The following is a 20,247-nucleotide window of genomic DNA, read 5'->3' as shown; positions in this document are numbered from 1 at the left end:
AAGTCTGTCGGAATGCACGACGTACACAAATGAATACAAGTGATCAGACAGGATGCTTATGTACATGTCACCAGTCATAGTTGTGTCTACGTGAATCGAGGGTCCCATTTAACTTCAACTGCACATGCCTCTCACCTTTACAGAGCCTCCAGCAGCTTGAACAGTCCCCTGTGCAGGGTCCATAGATTCATGAGGTTGTCTCCACACCTGTTCATGTCCATCTGCTCGATACAATTTGAAATGAGACTTGTTCCCAGTCATCAACAGTCAAATGTCGGTGTTGACGGGCCCAGGCGAAGCATAAAGCTTGTGTCGTGCAGTTGTCAAAGGGTACACGAGTGGGCCTTCAGCTACGAAAGCCAATATTGACGACGTTTCATTGAATGGTTCGCATGCTGACATTTCCTGAGGGCCCAGCATTAAAATCCGCAGCTATCTGCTGAAGGATTGCACTTCTTTCACACTGAACGATTCTCTCCCCGTTCTTGTAGGATCTTTTGCAGATGCAGCGATTTCAGACATTTTATGTTTTATCAGATTTCTGATATTCATGGTACACTCGTGAAATGTCCTTACAGGAAAATCTCCACTTCATCGCTACTTCCAAGATGCTGTGGCCCATTGCTTGTGTGCTGGCTATAACATTGTTTAAACCCACTTAAATCTTGATAACCTGCCATTGCAGCAGCAGTAACCAATCTAATTGCTGCACAAGACACTTGTCTTATATAGGCGTTGCTGACCGCAGCGCCATATTCTGTATGTTTACATAGCTCTGTATTTGAATATGCATGCCTATACCAGTTTCTTTGGCACTTCACTGTATATTGGTATGAGTACCAACCAGGACCACCAGAATGAACGGCCACCAACAAACTGCGGCCAAAACTAAAGTAGACCACTCTGTGGCCCAACATGCAGCAGACAAATAACACACTTTATTTCAATGGCTCCTTCAATGCCCGAGCCATCTAGATCCTCCCCTTTTCTGAACTGCACGGATGGGAGTTATCCTTACAAGATGTAACAATCCCAGCCTCAACCTACAGTAACATACTGTCCACCCAACAGTTTCCACCCCTGTCCTATAATCTCCTCCCACTTTCATATCTCACCCTGTTTATTTTCAGTCCTCTGCCAACACATCTGCCAGTCTTTCCCTGCTCCTCTCCTCCATTTTCTCCAACCTTCCTGCTACACAATCTTCTGATTCTGCGACTGTTGGCATTCTAGTTCCTGCATACTCCACTAGACAGTGTTTGTCTCTCTCGCCACCTGTACAGTACTATCCCTTCCCCTTTCCTGCCTCCTCCAGATTGCTGCTTGCATCCCATGTGATAGATGCATTGTGGCCCAAGATGCTGGAGTGTGTGTGTCTTTTACTGGTGAAGGCTGTGGCCGAAAGCTTTATGTAAGTGTCTGCAACTTAGTATATCTTTTTTACAGTAAGTAGCGATCTGTCTTCTCCTACATTTATGAAACACGACTTTAGTTATGACCACTAAATTCCTAATGTGCGAGGACAGAAATGGGTGTGTCTTGTGCAAGTGTCCACTGGATATAAAAACCAATTACTTCAGAATGGAAGCTGATATTGTTCTGATCTCAATCTGAAATAAAATTTCTATAGCTTATCTGCATTTCATATGCTCAATATACGATCTAAAATCGACCATAAAGTTTATCTAACATGTTTTTACCTCTGCAAATTCTTCAAAATCGTGTGCAATGTTTTCCTTATTTTGATGGAGTGCAGTAAATGACGCATAACAAAAGGAAATTGGTCCTTTATCAAGCGAAAATATCAGACTGTAACACGTGCAAAATCAATTTGTTTCATTGAATAATTTTCTTAAAATCTGATGATAATTACTTCATAGAGGCCTGAAAGCCATCTCAGCACAAGTAGCAGCATTTGATGAGTAGTATAGCCACAACAAAGGTACAGTCAGCATGGATGGCAGAGAGCATGTTCGTAACAATGAAAGGATTAACGATAATTACTCATTCTTTTTTCAAACAATAGTGACTGGAAGTTTAGTATATAACTGTCCGAAGTAACTGCATGATAGATAATTATCTGTCTTCTTTTTCCATCAGGGACTGTCATTCTCCCCTTGGGTGTACCAACCTTCCAACTTCCACCAATGTATGAAATCAATTTTCGTATGTGTAATGAATGATCAAGATTAAACCAAGTCTGATCAAGCTACACAATATTATCTAAGGTCTCACCCACCACATTCCACAAAAATATCAGCTATTATCTCTCCATCCCACAGTTCTGAACCATTAATAAATGAACAACTAAGGTTTACGTTTCTCAGCATTGGGCGTAATGAAAATTTACTGCCTTTGAGAAGATACTGGGTGGCCCAAAAAGGATGGTCGGATTTGAACTGCGTAGTACCATTGAAAGGTGAGGAGGGGGGACCACTGCCGGCCGTCTGCAAGTCGGCCATTACACCCAGTTTGCCATGAGATGGCGCAGTGGACGGTCGAGCATCGTGTTTTTGCTGTGGAACAGTTTTTCAGAAATGATGAATCGTTTATTACTGTGCAACGATGGTTTCGACAACGTTTTGGTGTAGCGCGTGATGGACCCATTCCAGATCGCAGATCCATATCACGTTGGGTGACTGCATTCCGGACAACAGGGTCTGTCAAAAGTGGTAAATCTACAGGGCGTACACGTACGGCAGTTACTCCACAGAACATTGATGATGTTAGAGCGTCAGTGCTGCAAAGCCCGCGTCGTTCCACTAGGCGTCGTGCTCAAACTTTAGGCCTCAGCCGTAGTTCGTTGCAGCGTATTTTAAGCCGTGAGTTACAGTTTCACCCATACAAAATTATGATCATGCAAAAGCTGTATGATCGTGATTTTGAGCAGCGAAGACGATTTTGTGAATCAATGCTTGACATTTTGTACTCTAATAATGATGTTGTGCTTCTTATGTCAGATGAAGCCCATTTCCATTTAGACGGCTATGTCAATAAACAAAACTGCAGGTATTGGGCAGCAGATAATCCCAGAGAATTGCACCAAAAGCCTCTTCATAGTGCTAAGGTAACAGTCTGGTGTGGAATTTCAAGATTGGGGATTGTTGGTCCTTATTTTTTTGAGGAGAACAACGCTACAGTCACAGTGAACTCGAAACGTTACGTTAACATGCTACGTAGCTTCTTGGTGCCGAAACTGCGAGAGTTACATGTAAATCAAGATCGAATTTGGTTTCAACAGGACGGGGCCACGGCCCACACAGCCAATGACTCCATGTGTGTTTTAAGGCGGATGTTCCCCCACCACATCATCTCGCGTTTTGGAGATGTCCACTGGCCCGCGAGATCACCTGACCTCTCAGCCTGTGATTTTTTTCTTTGGGGATACCTAAAGTCAAAAGTCTACGTAAAGAAGCCCCGAAACTTAATTGATCTGAAGGAGGCAATCAGTGCGGAAATTATGGCAATTCAAGAAGAAACAGTAGTGAAAGTGATGGAAAATTTCGAGGAAAGACTTGTGGAATGCATCACCGAGGAAGGACACCATCTTCCGGAAGTCATTTTCCGTACATGATTTTTTGTGGTTAGTTCTTGTAATTGGGTGCCTGGGAGCATTTAGTTACGTAATTGAATAAAATTAATTTGTAAAACTGATGGAGTTATAGTTATTTAAAATGTGACCATCCTTTTTGGGCCACCCTGTACACAACCTTCCTGAAGTAACAAAAGAAGCTTTTTAGTGTCGTCTTTTCCCTTCTCCTAGAAAGACAACAAATGTTATCTATCTTATAATAATCCAAAGCTGTCATTTACTTCTTACTCCGACAGTTTCAACCTGGGGAACGCCAATTTGTTGTGACAGTTTCATTATAATTTCACCATTATTTTGCTATCAACACCAATGTGCTTTTGCTTATTTCCCAAAGCTGTTGTGGTCCTCTTAAGACCTGACTAATAGCTCACAAGTTATCTTTTCTGTTCCAAAGCACTCTTTTGCCACATGGATGTATAGCACATATTTCTCCCTCATGTGTGTGGCTTGTACCATTCATTGTATAGATCACTGTTTAGAATGAAATGGAAGTGAATAAGCATGAATAATAACACTCTTGCAGTTAAATGACTCTAAAAGCCAAATATATGCACACAAGATCAGGTTCCATTGCACAAATGATGTCATCAAGCTACACATCAATAAGTTATACATAATATGGTAGCTATTGCAGTAAAACTGGTTAATCTAAATATTTTATTCCTTTTATGTCTAAATATTTAACATACACATGAAGTGCACCGATTCAGATCACTGTACTGTAACCATAACGGTAAATCGGGACACTATCGGAAAGGCTGTTTTATATCTGCATTTTTAGAAGGCAACTTAGGTATTTGATGAATGTAGCAGCAGGGAGAGGGGGAGGGAGAGAGAGAGAGAGAGAGAGAGAGAGAGAGAGAGAGAGAGAGAGAGAGAGAGAGAGAGAAATGGACCAAATGCAAATTTGTTTAGTTATTTTCCAGATGGACTATGTAATTCAGGTGAACAATTTTAACTACAACTAAGACAATGGACACAACATCCTGTTTTTAGTGCGAAGTTTGGCAGCTGAAGTAACATCAGTTAGTGAAACTGCTTTACAGATAATAAGTGTAAGAGGTGGATGGATGAGGCACAGACACAGTGATATTTCCTCCAAAGGCAACACAGTTCCACAGCAGGTACCAAGAGTTTATGCTACGATATTTGTGCAACTAATGTGTAATGCATAATTAAGGCACATGAATTTCAATGTTTTATATATAAAGTGGTAATCAGAGGCAATTAACTTTGTAACCTTGACAATATGTACTGGCACACAGTGTTCTTACTTAACCATTAACATCTCTGAAATATGCGTAACTGAACTTCACATAAGATGACAGAAATCCAGTAAATAGTCAGTTAATTCATGTCATAAGTAAATTTAGTACTTTTCAGCCCATATAAACACTTTGTTGTTTAAATTATATAAAATAAACATGAAATATCACAAGTACTTGCAGTCATTCAGTGTCAGATTTCATATGATTTTCACCACTGTTATACCAGACAATATATTCCCAAATATAAATAAAATATTGCAGAGAGAGAGAGAGAGAGAGAGAGAGAGAGAGAGAAAAGAAGAAAAAAAAAGAAAGAAAAAAAAGAAAAAGGAAGAAGAAGAAGATCATCAATTGAACTGAAATATTAAATCACATCTCTTTTGCACAGTCAACACACGTCTTTCTGCTGCATTCCAGGCAGCACTTACACGCCGTTTTCCTCTTCTTGGACGCAGGGCACTTCATACACGTCTTCCTTTTGTCCATTCTATCACTTGGAATGCCTTCACTTGATCGCTGAGTGTCTCCTAGAACTTTGTGGATCATTTCCTTGACATTCCTAGGACGAGTTAGCATGGGGTTTCCTCTGTAGCACAAATACAGAACAAAACTGTCCATGCAACTGATGTTTACAAGTGTGTACAAGACTGCCACTGGGCAGCACCTTGTATGTCTGACGAATAATTGGCACATTTCATGCCTAGCAAATCTACTCCATATTTCGTTACTACAACACAACAAATAATTTCTGGCTTATGTTTTATGGTATCATTTTCAATGGAACGATGCACTGAAAACACAAGAATTACTGCTTTGTTTTTCAGAGAATCCATATAATGCTGACCCAACTGGCCTACTTTTATCAGCCAAAAGCTCTGAGAATTTCTGACTGTTCCTACATATGTTAGTCCTCTATTTCTTAGCTCACAAATTAGTTCTAGAGATGTAAAGCAGTTGTCAGCAATAATATTTCTGTTACTTCCTTCTATTGCACAGACGTAAAACAGCCCGAGTTGGTTTGGCAAGCCTTTTCTCTTCTTCTGTCAGGCCACATCCATCACTATCTTTCCCTGAATATATGTAGACATTGAAGAGGTAAGCGCTTCCAGAGTCTGCCAGGCACATAATTTTTATGCTGTATTTGACTGGTTTGCTAGGCATATAAACACGAAAAGGACATTTTCTCCTGAACGGTACAAACATTTCATCCACTGTAACATTGCCTTTTACGCAGTATAATTGCTGAGAATTGAAAATGAATTTCTCAAAAATTTTTGATATTGCAACAGCACGACCTGACTTCTTTCTTTTGTTTCTGGTAGTCGCATCGTCAAGTCTCAGACTACGTAGAAGTATTACAAAGTGCTTTGCCGACATTGTCACCACAAATATAGGACAACAGGTCAGATCCTTTTCGCGAAGACACTTGTCAGTGTCTCTGTAATTGGAAGGATTAGTTGTTTCCTGCAACTTTACCCTTATTGTATTCAGTTTCACATTTGTGTGTAAAACTATTTCATCTATCATGTCATTATCAAATAAATTCTCCCATATTTGAGATTTAGTAGGACTTTGCCCCAAACTTCGACTTTTGACTGTTAGGCCAGGCATTCCTCCTTTCAGAATATTGTGTTCTGGTGGTGTTCTCATTCTAACAGCCCACTGGAAATTATTTTTACCATAAAAGTACTGTGTTTGCTGTGAGGTATTATCTGTAGTATACACTGCTCCAGGCTCTTCTTCCAATAAAACATTTTCTTCACTATTATCACTCTCTGTTTCATGGTGACTATCACCTACCACGAAATCTGTATCATCAGAATCGTCAAACGTGTCATCATCGATCCCACTTTCCTCTTCATCTAAATCCAGTAACTGTGCTTGCACCCAAGCTTCCAAATCTGGATTAGCTGCAGATATGTTAGTCTTCTTAGAAAGTTTATCCATGTTATACCTGAAATAGGACCAAAAAAAAAAAAAAAAAAAAAAAAAAAAAAAAAAAAAAAAACCAGCCACTGAAAGCAGAATATACCGTAATTAGAAACATGCAGTTCACTGAACCTACCAAATTCTTGCACATAATATGAAACGTGGTATCTCAGGCACACAACTTCGCGCACTCCTTTAAGCAATACTCTGTATGTCTTCACTGATGAAGTAAAACTGATTGTTGACTGCTGCTTTACACGCGGCAAGCACTGCGGCGAAGGTACTGAGCAAGTGAAGCTGTGCTCTTTTGCACTGCTGCCACACTAGACATTTAAAATAAATGAGGGGTCTGAGAGATCGATGTTAAGGCTTAAGCCTAAGAGCATTATAGGTAATTCCATGTCAATTCCATGCAGGGGGGATTTTTCAACATGATCATCTCAGATTTCTTTTCAATTTGATGCATTCAATGATTCACATTAGAGGTGGAAGACTACCAATTTGTAGAGGTATATGAGAACTGTTAATAAAGGGGAGAAAGAGAGAGAGAGAGAGAGAGAGAGAGAGAGAGAGAGAGCACATACCACCAGATCCCCAACACTGAGTGCTACTACACAGGGCTAGCACTTGGGATGGGTGAGCATCCTGTCTGCCGAGTGCTCTTGGCAAGCAGGGTGCACTCAGCCCTTATGAGGCAAACAGACAAGTTACTTGACTGAGAAGTAGCGGCTCCCGTCTCGTGAACTGAAATATGGCGAGAAGAGCGATGTGCTGACCATCTGCGCCTCCATCCAGTGATGCCTGTGGGTTGAGGATGACATGGTGTCCGGTTGGCACTGTTGGGCCTTCAGGCCTGTTCAGGTAGAGTTTAGTTCAGTTTTATTGAGCCTTTAATATGCTATTGTGAACACCATAAATATCAAGTGGGCACACCAAAGGCATTATGCCCAAAAATTTGTCACCATCAGTACCTATCAAAATGCTTAAGGTAGCCCATAAATATGAAACAAATTATAAAAAAATAGAATTCATAATTACCATTTCACAAAAATGTGGTTTATATTATTGAAGTGGTATTATGAACCATTTACTGTTTAGGTTTAATGAAAAGGTGACAAAAAGTGGTTCATCTCGTTTCACAAAATTTTTTGAAAATCATTTGATAACCCAAGTGTCTGCTATAACAAGAAACACACATGATGAAGATGGTCTACGTCGATTCGGATGTGAGAAGTTGGCCTGAACTTCACCTGTTTCCTTGTATGTTTGTAATACAGATACAGCATACCAATCACTGGGGCAAAAAAAGAAAAAAAAATAGTGGGTGGGTGGGGAAGGGGGAGGGGGGCGAGAGAGATTCAAAACCTTTCTGGTCATAGGCCAGATTCGTGAAATTCTTTCTATCTGTGTATTGGGCAGCACAACCATCCTCAAAATAGTAAATGTACTTTGGAGTTTGAAAGTGACATTTTAACAAATTGACAAAACTGTGCTGGAAAGCAACCAATTTTTGCTGAAGGTACTTTGTTATATATTTTTGAAACATTTTATTTAATCACAGCGCTGTGTTTTCCACTGTTTATGGGCATATAATTTCAATTTCATAAAGATTAACATCACTGAAAACATGCACCTCCCTTATTCAATCTTCTTTTGCAGCTGTTATCAAAACTTAATGGAAAGTAAGCTCCAGATTTAATGTGTAAAATTAAATACATAATTAAGAAACAATCTTGCTTTCTTCTATGCACTACACAGTTTGGCACGTTACTGCTGTAGCAAATATAATCTCTATTCGTTTTTAGGGTCTCAAAAACTTAGAATATAAATAAAGGGAAAATTTGACTGTAGCATTACCTCATTATATTTCTGTTTAGCTTCTTGCCTCTTTTTATGATCCCTCTGCATTTGCTCTGTTGTCTCTTGAACTATCTGAATAGGAATGCTAAAACTATGTCGTAATTGCGACAGAGCTTCCAACTGCATTCTAGTGAATGTTGCAACTGTCTCAGAGCTTCTCTGGGCCTGAAATTAAATTAAAAAAATAAAAAGGTAGCATTACTGTAACTCACCTGAGCTAAGTTATTCTCCGAGTCTCGTTGAAATATTTCAAGATTGACATGCAATCTTTTCAGCCACTGGATAATTTATTGTTTCCTTGTTGCCAACGTTCACGATTTTATCATTAACAACATAACAATAAGGGTCATGATCAGCGAACTACTCCAAATTCTCTGCAGTCATAAAATGTTGACCAGGAAAGTGATCTCTCCATATCACAGGCAGATTAAATATTCCTGAAGATATGTCCAATGAAGCATAGTCTTCTCTCCTACTGAGGATATAGTAGATAGCAACAAAAGTACAATAGCATGGATTTCTTGTCAAACTTACATAACAAAACAGAATTGTCAAATTTGAGAAGGTACCTGACCAGGGGAAGCAGTTGCTCAAATTCAGGAACACATTTTAAGTCATGCCACATTCTTGGAAGGTTTAGAAAAGAATTTTAAAGAGTTAAAGCTTTGTACTGAGTAAAAGTTTAAACAAATAATAAAGAAGGTTGACACAAGGTTTTCCAGTTGCTCAATTAGTGGCTAATGCTGAGCCTAGTCCCCATAGCACAGTCCCTGCCAGGATCAGAGAGAGAAAGTAAGATCATTATTTAAGACTTAAGAAGGGTCTTAATGGAAACTAACATAAGAGAATTATGTGCATGAGTCAAAGGGCAAAGTTCCCACTCTTTTCCTGATCTGAAAATTAGAGCCTGCGAACACTCGCGTTCTAAAGAGGAAACTAAAGAAGAAGCTGCGAATTTAAGGTAAGATATTTACTAGCCCCACATAATTTTTTTAATTAGCAAAACCAATTAAAAGGTGTGACACATTAAAATATGTATTTTAAAAGTAAATTTTATTTTATACACACATAATATATAATTTATGTTTCATATCTTTCTCTAAACCTTTATAATGCACCAGAGTTATAAAAGTTTAGAGCAAACAAATTCTATATCTAGCCACAAGGTCATTGCAGTTTATAGCATTTAAAAAAAAAAAAATTGCTCGTATATCAAAATTAAAACAGTTTTTATGGTATCTCTATGTGAATGTTAGAGATATTTTGCTTGCAGTGGCGCACATCGATTGTTTGTTAGATCATTTATATTCTTGCATTAACACGGACAATGACAAAGAAAAATACATTTCTATCTAGGCTTTCTGTCATAAAACTGTGGAAAAGAAACTAACATCTTCCACGAGGAATGGAAGCTAAAGCATAATATTATTATTGGTTTTACTGTAAAATGGTTTTTGCCTCATTTAAGTTAACAATAGTGATTACTAATTTTCATGGTTCATGATTGATGTTGCTAAATGGAGTGATATGAAAAATAAAGTTGTATTATCAGAATAACAGTGTTATTGGTTATCAAATATATGCAAAAATAATCTTTAGATGTGGAATTTAATTTAAGCATAAAAATTAACTCAAGTCAATGGTTATAAAGAATCCGCCTCGATTGCAAATACACACTCACGCAAACGCAACTCACTCATGATATGTCCAAGTTTGACGACGGTATTACTGGCCAAAAGGTATATTTGTGACAGTCTTTTTGTTGTGCCTATCTGCAACAGCATCTCCGCTGTACCATGAGTAGCAACTTTCGTTTCCACAATATTGTTACTTTCCATCCTGTATTTTCCATTGTTTGAAATGTGATTTATGACTGTCAGCGATGTAATTTGTGATGTCACAGGAATGGCGGTGGCACATGGAGGCATCAATATAAAAGACCAGATCACAATTTGAATAGTGATTACAGGAGAGGCAGGAACAATTGGAATGCTAGACATTTTAGGAATTAAAGAGATAGCAGACGTAATGGCAAAGATGGTTACAGAAATGAGACACATTCAGTCTTGCACATTGGGGCCGTACGATCACCTGAACTGTGGAATAATGTGTAGTTGCCACAAACAATTGAATGTGTGTAATTTTGAAGATGTGGGGGAGCTTTTGCTTGATTAGAAACAGGAAAATTTAAATTCTCTAGCGAGTCCAGTGCTTCAAATAGAAGGTGAAACCACCGGTAATACATCATTATGCACCATTACTTACAATTATTCCACAAAGATTAGAAGAGCTAGCAGCAATAGCCTTGTTTGTCCTCTTGGGATAACTAATAAGGGGCCCATTTGCACTTCCTTAAGTAGTTTCTTGCATGAAGTTAGACAGGTGAAGAAGATGGAATTGGACAACAGTTCATAATTCAGATCAAAAGTCTGAAAACATGCTCCACAACATCAGAAGATTAGAACTATTTCCATTACACTATATCATCAGGCATCCAATCCTTACGATAGTGTGATGAAAGAAATAGGAAAATTGCGCAAACTTTTATTGTTAAAGATGCCACAAATCATAGCATTCCTATATTCAACAATTTGAGGAAGTCCTTAATGAATTACAAAGTAATTCAAAATGCCCATCACAAATTCAAGCTCTGCGCAAGGGGTAGGGGTTTGAGACAGTGATTATGGGCAGCTGGCTTTATGGAATATCAGAAGGGATATCAGAAGGGCTGCCAGGAAAAATAACTGCAAGAGAGTAGCCAAGTCAATAGTCCTGGGATAAAATAACCAATTACCCAGTAAATGATATTCACTGATACAGACTGTGTTTTTTCCTGCATATTTAAGACCATACTGAGTGAGGTGTGTTGTACATGAAAATACAGTCGAGGTGGAGACTAAAGAGCAGGAAAAGCCAGGGAGCCCTTTGTCTCTGCAATGTGGAAATATGTAGAGAGCAGAGAGTGGAGAGCAGTGTTTTGACTTGGAGTCCTGTTGTGATGAAGTATTTACAGCTGTTTGCCTACTATGTTCTGTATTATAAGATGGTTGAGGTTTCAGAAGTAACTGAGTAACTCAGTTTTTGTTCCCTACGATGCAACCAACAGTAAAGCCACACTAGATTTGTTCAGAACAAACAAAGAGGAAGTATTTGAAGGATGGAGTGCAGCCACCACAGAAATAATTCAAAATGGACTTGAGACAAAAAATAGTAAGATACCGCAAGCATAATGTGAGTGAGTATGCTGAAACTTCTACCTTTTATCCCTGTATTTTAGTGAGTAAAATAACTTTTCGACCTAAGGTATAGAAGCCGTGTAGGGTTTCTTGTTTTATGTGCCGAGTTATTCATATTTGAATTGGTGAATGAGTACCATTTTTCCAGTTAGGGCAATTTTGAAGATCAGCGTTGAATGTGTAATGCTAACTATCTTACAGGAAACATTCCAAGTCTGCCCTCAAATTCCAGTGGAATCTGATGGAAATGGAAATAAACAAATGGCACTGTTGGCCGGGAGGCCCCATTCAGGGGAGTTCGGCCGCTGTATTGCAAGTCCTCTTTAGGTGATGCCACATCGGCGACTTGCGAGTCAATGATGATGAAACTGATTATGAAGGACACACAACACCCAGTCCTCTGCCGGGAATCGAACCCGGGCCCCCTGCGTCATAGGCGGTAATGCTACGGAGGCGGACAGTGGAATCTGATGAAAAGTGTCCACTATAATTGGCAATCTATCTACTATTATGTTTTTACACAACTTTGTCTCGCAAGCAATCCTTGCTGTTATAACTGTGGCACTTCCACCAACATCCGAATATTTACACCTGTTTTGGGTACACAAGTGTTTCGCTGAGGTGTTATGATGAATGCGCGGCTATGGCTAATTTCTACTAAGGGTGTTGTTGGCGCACGTGGCTTAGTTGCTATTAAGGAAAACAAAGCTTCGATCTATTCCATTTGGGCTGTTTGGAAGGGAAGGTATATTTTGCTCATGAATGATACTGTGTGGTGACAGTGACTGCATTAACACACACTGAGAGGATAGGAAGGAGATATGCACGAAATCAGCAACGGCTTGTACTGATGAAGTAATAACAATAATATACAGCTGCTTTACATGCTCCTATCCTGCAACACCCAGTAATGTTATTATTTGCTTTACAAGTGGCATAATGGCACTCACAGTTATGATCGATGCAGGGCAGATGCCATTTTGTTTACGTATTGTTCGATTTGTGATTGGGTTTAGCAAATCAGTCTTGCACTCACCAAATAGGTTTAATATTTTCTATGCTTTTTAAAATTTATGTCACTGACTGGAGAAAGTCGTACATGTCTTGAGTAACCTTAATGGCTTTGAAATAGGTAGAACTTTCGTTATTTTGGAATAATAATAATTATAAAGTTAATGCAAATCTCATTTTATTTCAAATTTGCACCTTTCATAAATTTAATTAACAGAAGTACAATTATTATAAGATAGTAGAAGTGGGCACCAATGACGCATAGCACACTGCTTATGTGGAAGTAATTAAAACAAAATATTTCCGTGCCTAATCCAAGTCACCTTTTTTTCCTCATCGAAACCATTTTTGCCCATAGTGGATGTTTGCCAAAACCACTCTTTGGATTGGTAAACTACTTTTATAATACAGACAATAAGTTACCTTGAGAGCTTTGAGACTGTGGCTACTCAAAATTTTATTTACTGGGTTTGCAATACTGCAGTATTGCAAGGGCATTTAACTGAAATGTAACAACTTTATACATGAAGCATAAATTTGGATCTCTGTATTGCTTATTGTTAAGAACATGAAAATTTAGCATATTTTTGTTTATAAATGATTGTGTGTTTAAATTTGAAAGGTTGTCATACTATCTGCCTGAGGATGAAGCCTTAGCATTTTGAAACAGACTAAAAAATTGATGATTTGGGAACTTTCTGACTGGAACATTTGCTTTTCTCCTAAATGATTTTGGCTAATTTTCTTCTTTTGGGTCTACTTAAGTTTTTCAACAAATGATACCTTCTGTTGAGAAAAGGAATGATTTTCCCACCCATTTCAAAAATTCAGAAATTCACATGGTATTTACTTTTGGCAAAATCAAACAATGGCAAATCCAGAATGGAATATAACAATATTACGAAAAGGATAGTTGCTACTCACCATACAGTGGAAATGCTGTGTCACAGATACGTACAACAAAGAGGCTGTAAGAAAGTGAGCTTTTGGCCAAAGAGGCTGTAAGAAAGTGAGCTTTTGGCCAAAGAGGCCTTCATTTGGAAACACACACACACACACACACACACACACACACACAAGGCTACACTCTCTGGCTGCTAAAACCAAACTTGGCAGTCAGATTTCTGAATGAATGCCTTATTGATCAGAAGCTCACTTTCTAACCGTCTCTTTGTTCTGTCTATCTGCAATTCTCCATCTCCGCCCCATGGTGTGTAGCAACTATCCTTTCATAATATCGTAATACTGACTGATGTCAGTGGGCATTCATAGCCATGCAACACATACTTGACAACGTTACAGATAGAACCAAGGTAGATACAGGTACTTTGAGAAAAGTCCATAAAATATGCTGTAGAGAAACAGAGGTGCTGAACTAAAGATTAAATCTCCTTTGCCATATTGTTGTAAAGGGTAAAAAATAAAACACACTTGACTGCCTGCACATTGTTCGCTAAAACGACCAATAATTCATATGGGAAACGTATGTTGGAACATGAGTGGTTGAAAAAGGGCATTCCATCAGGAAATGACGAACCGTCAAAGGTTGAGGGCAATAAGCAGAAAGTGGTGGGGAGCACCACTAGACAAACAGTAATGGCTAAGAAGATAAGGCCCAATATGCAACCTAACTAAAATGATCTCAGATAGATAGGACCAGGAGGTTGTCCAAGCCACTGGGAAAGGTTTAATTTCCCAGAGCTTGTTCCCACGAAGAGAGGACCAGTGGTGTTGACAAAGTGACGTCACCTGCTGACGGACGGCAACAGAGATCCTCGGAGGGAATGGAAGAACTAATGGGCCGAGGTACCAGGGCTGCAGCCTTGGCAGCAGCGGCAGCAGCAGCAGCAGCAGCAGCAGCAGCAGCAGCTGCATTTCCCGTCAGATTGATGTGACCAGGAACCCACAATGACACAGTGGATCTATCAAGAGTGAGCAAGTGACAGCTTTCCTGGAACTGTTTCACGAAGGGATGGACAATGTACAGCACATAGAAGTTCTGAAGGGCACAGAGAGTTGGAGCAGATGATGCAATTGAAGAGCCTGTGTCTCCAGATGTACTGCATGGCCTGATACAGGGCAAAGAGTTCTGCTGTAAATACTGAGCTTTGTTCCAGAAGCTGATATCGAAAAATGTAGGTGCCAATGACGAAGCCACACCCAAACCACTTTCACACGTTACACTAAGGCCATCAGCATGACCAAAATACATTAACATGTACTGCTTTGTGGTCACTTTAAAGTGGAGAGTGCTGACACTATAAACTGGCAGTTGCTCACGACCATAAACCAAGTAGAATTTTGACTGCCATAGATAATAGTAGCAGTGCAGGGAAGCAATTCCCTTGCAGTGCAACCACTGTACAACCGCATTCTGCGTTTCTGGAAGAACAGAACTTTATACACAGTTACTGGGATCTCAGATCCCTTCTGGTGTTATTAGCTTCTATACTCATTTAAAAAGAAAAGAAAACAAGAGCAATGCACAATGCAAAGCATTCAGTAATAGCTACCACAAAACTGCTTGCTGATGTTGGCAATGTCATGAACAAGGTAGTTCAAGCCCGAACTCAAGCAGTACTTTACATAACCACAGCTCTAAACAGTAACCTCCTAAAACCTGTTTAAGTGTCCACATTATGCCAAATTTTGAACTTTCGCTAGCAGAGCCCTACATTGCATTACGTGATATACAGCTTACACAGACCATTCTGAATAATAGAACTAGCCTTTCAACAAAGCATCAAGAGCAGATATGTCATTGCAGTCATACATTTGTTGCTTTGCAAACAAGTTCTTACATACATTATCTACAGAAACTGGGCTTCACTAGATTTACCATACCAACAGCTACAAACTGAGTACATTTTCAGTATTTACCTGCAGAAAACAAAGCTATTTCAAACTTGCTCTGATAAAATACAATTCACTACAAAATAGCATTTATGCGTAATTTTGTGTTTCTGCACTTGAGACAGAATTCGCTTGTATGTTTACGTCTACTGGAAACTGCAAATTTTTCAGGTCCCTGCTTGTTACGTAAATATGAAATACTATTAGGTGGAGGTAGCTTAAGGAACAGGCAATACTGAAGTATTACAGATATTAAAGTAAATGTTACATTGCACTATACAAGTATGGGTGTCTGTACAACCACAGCTCAGAAAAGCCAGACTACATTTTATTAATTTAGGCCTTATTCAGTTTCTAAGGAAGGGTAATCTTTATGCGGGACTTAGTTACCCTTCCATGCAGGATGCCCTTATGCTTGTGTTTTACTGTGAGCCCCATGCTGATACTCTTCGGTCACGTTGCACACAGCATCCCTGTGTTTAGGAACAGTCTATTTTGGCTGATTGTCACAAAATAAGCAACATATGACGCAGAATCACAGTCAAATTCTGCAACCAGTTGTCAATAAGAATAGTGCACCCTTAATGTATTCACAGATGTGAATATGAACAACCACAAGCTGTATAAGAGAATGATGACAATGAAAATCTGTGCTGGACTGGGACTCAAATACGGATCTCCCACTTTACACATGTGGTTGCCTTAACCACTTCAGCTATCCATGCATGAGCCATGGGCATACCCAAACTTACATATGTTGTCACTCATGCAACACAATCTGTACACAATAAGATATTGCAGTGCATGTGTGGTTAAAAAGAACAATGCAGTGACCCTTTGGACAAGCATGCAAGTCTGAAGGAACAGGCACTGCAGCTGTTACAGCAGGAAATCTTGGTTCGAGTCGTGATCTGGTACAAATTTTGATTGTTGTCATTCCTTTGTACAGCTGATGGCTGTTCGTATTCTCAAGTACAAATGCATTCCATGCAATTGTTAACTTTCTTTCTTTTGAGGTTGCAGACTACCAAGTGTTGAAGAAAATTATTTGACACACTGTTGTCAATTGCACCTCTATGTGCATCCAAAGAATCATCCAAATGAAACCATCTAGTGAAATTGCCATCTTTCTACAACACCATTACTTTAAACATTCACTGTAAATAAACTGCTCTGCCAATTTGAGTGCTGGCATTATTTGTTTAACAACAGATTTTAAAACCACACTAACATCATACCTCAACAGCACCATTTAGCGTTGCAAAAACTTGAAATGTGTGCATCATACGGGACTAGCAGCCTACCTACACCATATATGATTGTCCCCTCCCCAAATTTGTTGGGATTTAATCTGCCAAACTGTAACTTTGTTCTTGTTAGAAATGGCCAATGATGGGTACACATCGAATTTGTGAATAGTTTTACAAACCTACATCATAAAAGAGCAATGTCAAACAGCGTTGTCATTATGGATAATTACTGGATGAACAACATCACAAGTAAATGGGGTAACACCATTGACTGCACTACTTTCAGGATACTGAAAATGAAATGTGAATGGCTGGCAAATAGTCTGTAAAGCTTAGAATCTATTAACAGTGTCTGCTGCCGAGAAGATATACCAACAGACGAGTAATTGCACAGATGTTATTTTAGCAGGTCAAATTAAACAACTACATATCTTCTACGATATCATAATGTAAGGACACACATTCTAACACATTTGAGAAAATGGATAACATCTTTGTTAGAATTAAACCTGTTTACTCATTTTCTATTCCGATCACAAATAATTCTTGTTTTTTAACTATATTCTCATCACATGAAACACGCTTAGGCTATATTTCAACAACAGTAAAGAAACACCAAAAATTATGGTTTACACAGTAATTACTCACCTGCTCATTCACAAGGCGTGCAAAACCATCATTTTCGGCTTTTGAGCGAAGAATTTGATGTTGAAGATTTTGGGTTATGGGTAAAAATCTTTCGGTCAAGAAACTGTGTACCGAGTTTATTTCTGTATCTGTTATGCTTCTCGCATCTTGAAGAAGATTTTGTGTATTTTGTTGTGCTGCACCTATCTGAAGCAGAACATATTTTTCACTTATGACAGGTAGTTAAAGTGGCCTGAATTTTGTAAGGCAGTGCTGCCTTTATTCTGTGCAAGTGACACCTTACAGTCTACAATTACACACAACATGATACAGCAAGCTGTAATGTTTTGAAGTTTGCATGAGAAAAGATTGATCCTTTTAAGATATTAATCAACTCTCATCAAATAAAAAATAATGACCCACCTTTGATGTTAACAGAACCTGGTTCAATGTTTAAATACACCTAGTTAAACAGTGGTCTTTGAGATCAATTAGAAATAAATGCCAAAATTTGAACATCCTGGATGTTTCTCATCTTCATTATATGACTGTTCCTCAACGTCTTTTAGTAACAAACACTTGTTTTTCTATGTTGGGAAAAAATTCTCCAAGAAAGGCAGAATATTGATTCAAGCCCCAATCCTACATTGTTGCTTTATTTTTTATTTTATTTTTAACCCTTGGGAAATAGTATACAATCCTTAGCAATCACTAATCCACTTCATTGATTTCTGAATGTGTGACAGAATATTTTAGCTCTACTGCATTAACTATTTATTAATAAAAACAAATAGCAGAATCTTAAAAAATTAGTCATTGATTCAATTTTATAGAAAAATGGATTTTGTTTCATGTATTTCTGTTTAGTTTGTTTCATGCAATTTGTATGAACATATAGCAGATTAGATTAAACGAAGAATTACCCATTAGCAGCATTTCACCAACATGAGAGGGAACAAATTATATGTGGATGAGAACAACAAAGTGATTGATGTCTAGCTTTTTACTGATCAGAGAATGCACTTAGTTGATACTTCCATTCGCCATTGTCAAATCACACTGCTACTGCAGGTAGCAGTTAGCAGCTAGTTGCTGACAATGCTTTTCACCAGTAGCCTAAGAGTTGTGATCCGCTTTTGTGTGCTCTATTTCTTTGTATTTACACTACAGAATGTCTGAAACTTGCAGCAGGAGTGTGCAGACAAGTGTGGGCGTTTAATGGAAAGTTCAGCAATCTGCTCACGCCTTGTGTGGTGAGAAATGTGGGTTTGTGGGATCAGTGTGGGAATATTTCGAGAAGAAGAGAGAGAATAGTGTAACTATTGCCTCTAACAAAGGTGGTCTTAAGAACTGCAGACATTCTAAAGGGTCACAAAGATCTTGTCAAAGTTTCTACGGGAAAATACTGTGTGGACCAGGAATGGCCTGGTTCATTTAATCTACAGGGTGATTCACGAAAATATCCAAATATTTTAATATGTTATTGTACAAGTAAAACTAAAGAAAAAAGTTCATATAAACAGAAGTCCACAAATGTTTAGTAAGGGAGTTTTCTTCTTGAATCACCTTGTATAGGCAACCAGCATAAAAAAGAGAGAGAACAATGAGAAAAACTCTGATTTATTCCAATATGATGCTACTAGTCATCACATATATGGATATTACAAGAGAAAACTGTGTGTTACTGTTCACAAGATACAATTATTCAGTGTCAGAAAGAATTCTTTGTTAACTGTTATCATAACCTTCGGTTTCAGATACAAAAAAATTACGTATCACAATATTATAATTAAGAAAGTGATGATATTGTGCAGCATACACTAAACGGTTTGGGTTCTCCAACAACAAACAGTAATAGCATCTCTGTGGCAGAAATTAAGAAATTGTTAGTGGAAGCAGTGGAACAAATAATACCATTGTAGTGGAGTAGTGCTGTATGCCACACACAAACAATGAAGTGACTATAGAAAGTAATATAATTACATCCTTCACCAACTTCAGTGACTCTTCCATGGACCATAACAGCATAGTTAACATGTCGAGGTAGGAAGTGGGATTTATCCTTTGTTGAAATTTGTCTTCCTTTACTGTCTGCAGACATCGTTGAGTGGCATCTGCCACACTTCCATAATAAATCTCTTATCATTCTTAATGAATATGCCTCTGCATTAAGTATGACATATTACGTGGACACTACACAGATTGGCATGTACTTAAGCAGTTGCTACTATTTTAATGTTTTTAGTTATTGTATTCACAAGCAGTAACCTTGAGCATCCCCTTTGTATAAAATTCACCATTTAAATGTGAACCATTTTGATTATTATAAAGACAGTGCTCATCCCTTCACTTTTGTTGAGGTATATAAGTAATAGGAAAACATTTATTTTATACACAGTAGTACATTCGTTAAGCAACAAGGATATTGTGACCCTGTAAAGTGAACTCAATATTGCATATTAACAGAGAGTGTGAGCGGATGTTCAGTACCGAACTGTACACCTGTTGTTACTACAGTCAAATTGTACATGCATGCAATGGCAAGCCTACAACACATCCCTATTCATGCTCAACTGCGCTTTGCGGTCAATCACTGTTATTCTTATCCACACATAATACGT

General features: G+C 38.5%; 1 protein-coding gene across 1 annotated transcript in view; it reads right to left on the bottom strand.

The window, feature by feature from the left end:
- LOC124612597 (kinesin-like protein KIF11-A) overlaps positions 1-20,247 on the bottom strand; it is a 231,033-nt gene that overhangs the window by 33,941 nt on the left and 176,845 nt on the right. Inside the window, exons 11-12 of the mRNA XM_047140884.1 lie at positions 17,648-17,833; positions 8,647-8,814 (exon numbers count right to left, since the gene is read on the bottom strand). Coding sequence (XP_046996840.1) covers positions 8,647-8,814; positions 17,648-17,833 — 354 coding nt within the window. The remainder of the gene's footprint in view (positions 1-8,646; positions 8,815-17,647; positions 17,834-20,247) is intronic.

This window comes from Schistocerca americana, chromosome 1, assembly GCF_021461395.2.
Source record: "Schistocerca americana isolate TAMUIC-IGC-003095 chromosome 1, iqSchAmer2.1, whole genome shotgun sequence".
NCBI lineage: Eukaryota > Metazoa > Arthropoda > Insecta > Orthoptera > Acrididae > Schistocerca > Schistocerca americana.
The sequence above is the reverse complement of the archived record's forward strand: the minus strand, read 5'-3'. Positions and strand labels throughout refer to the sequence as shown.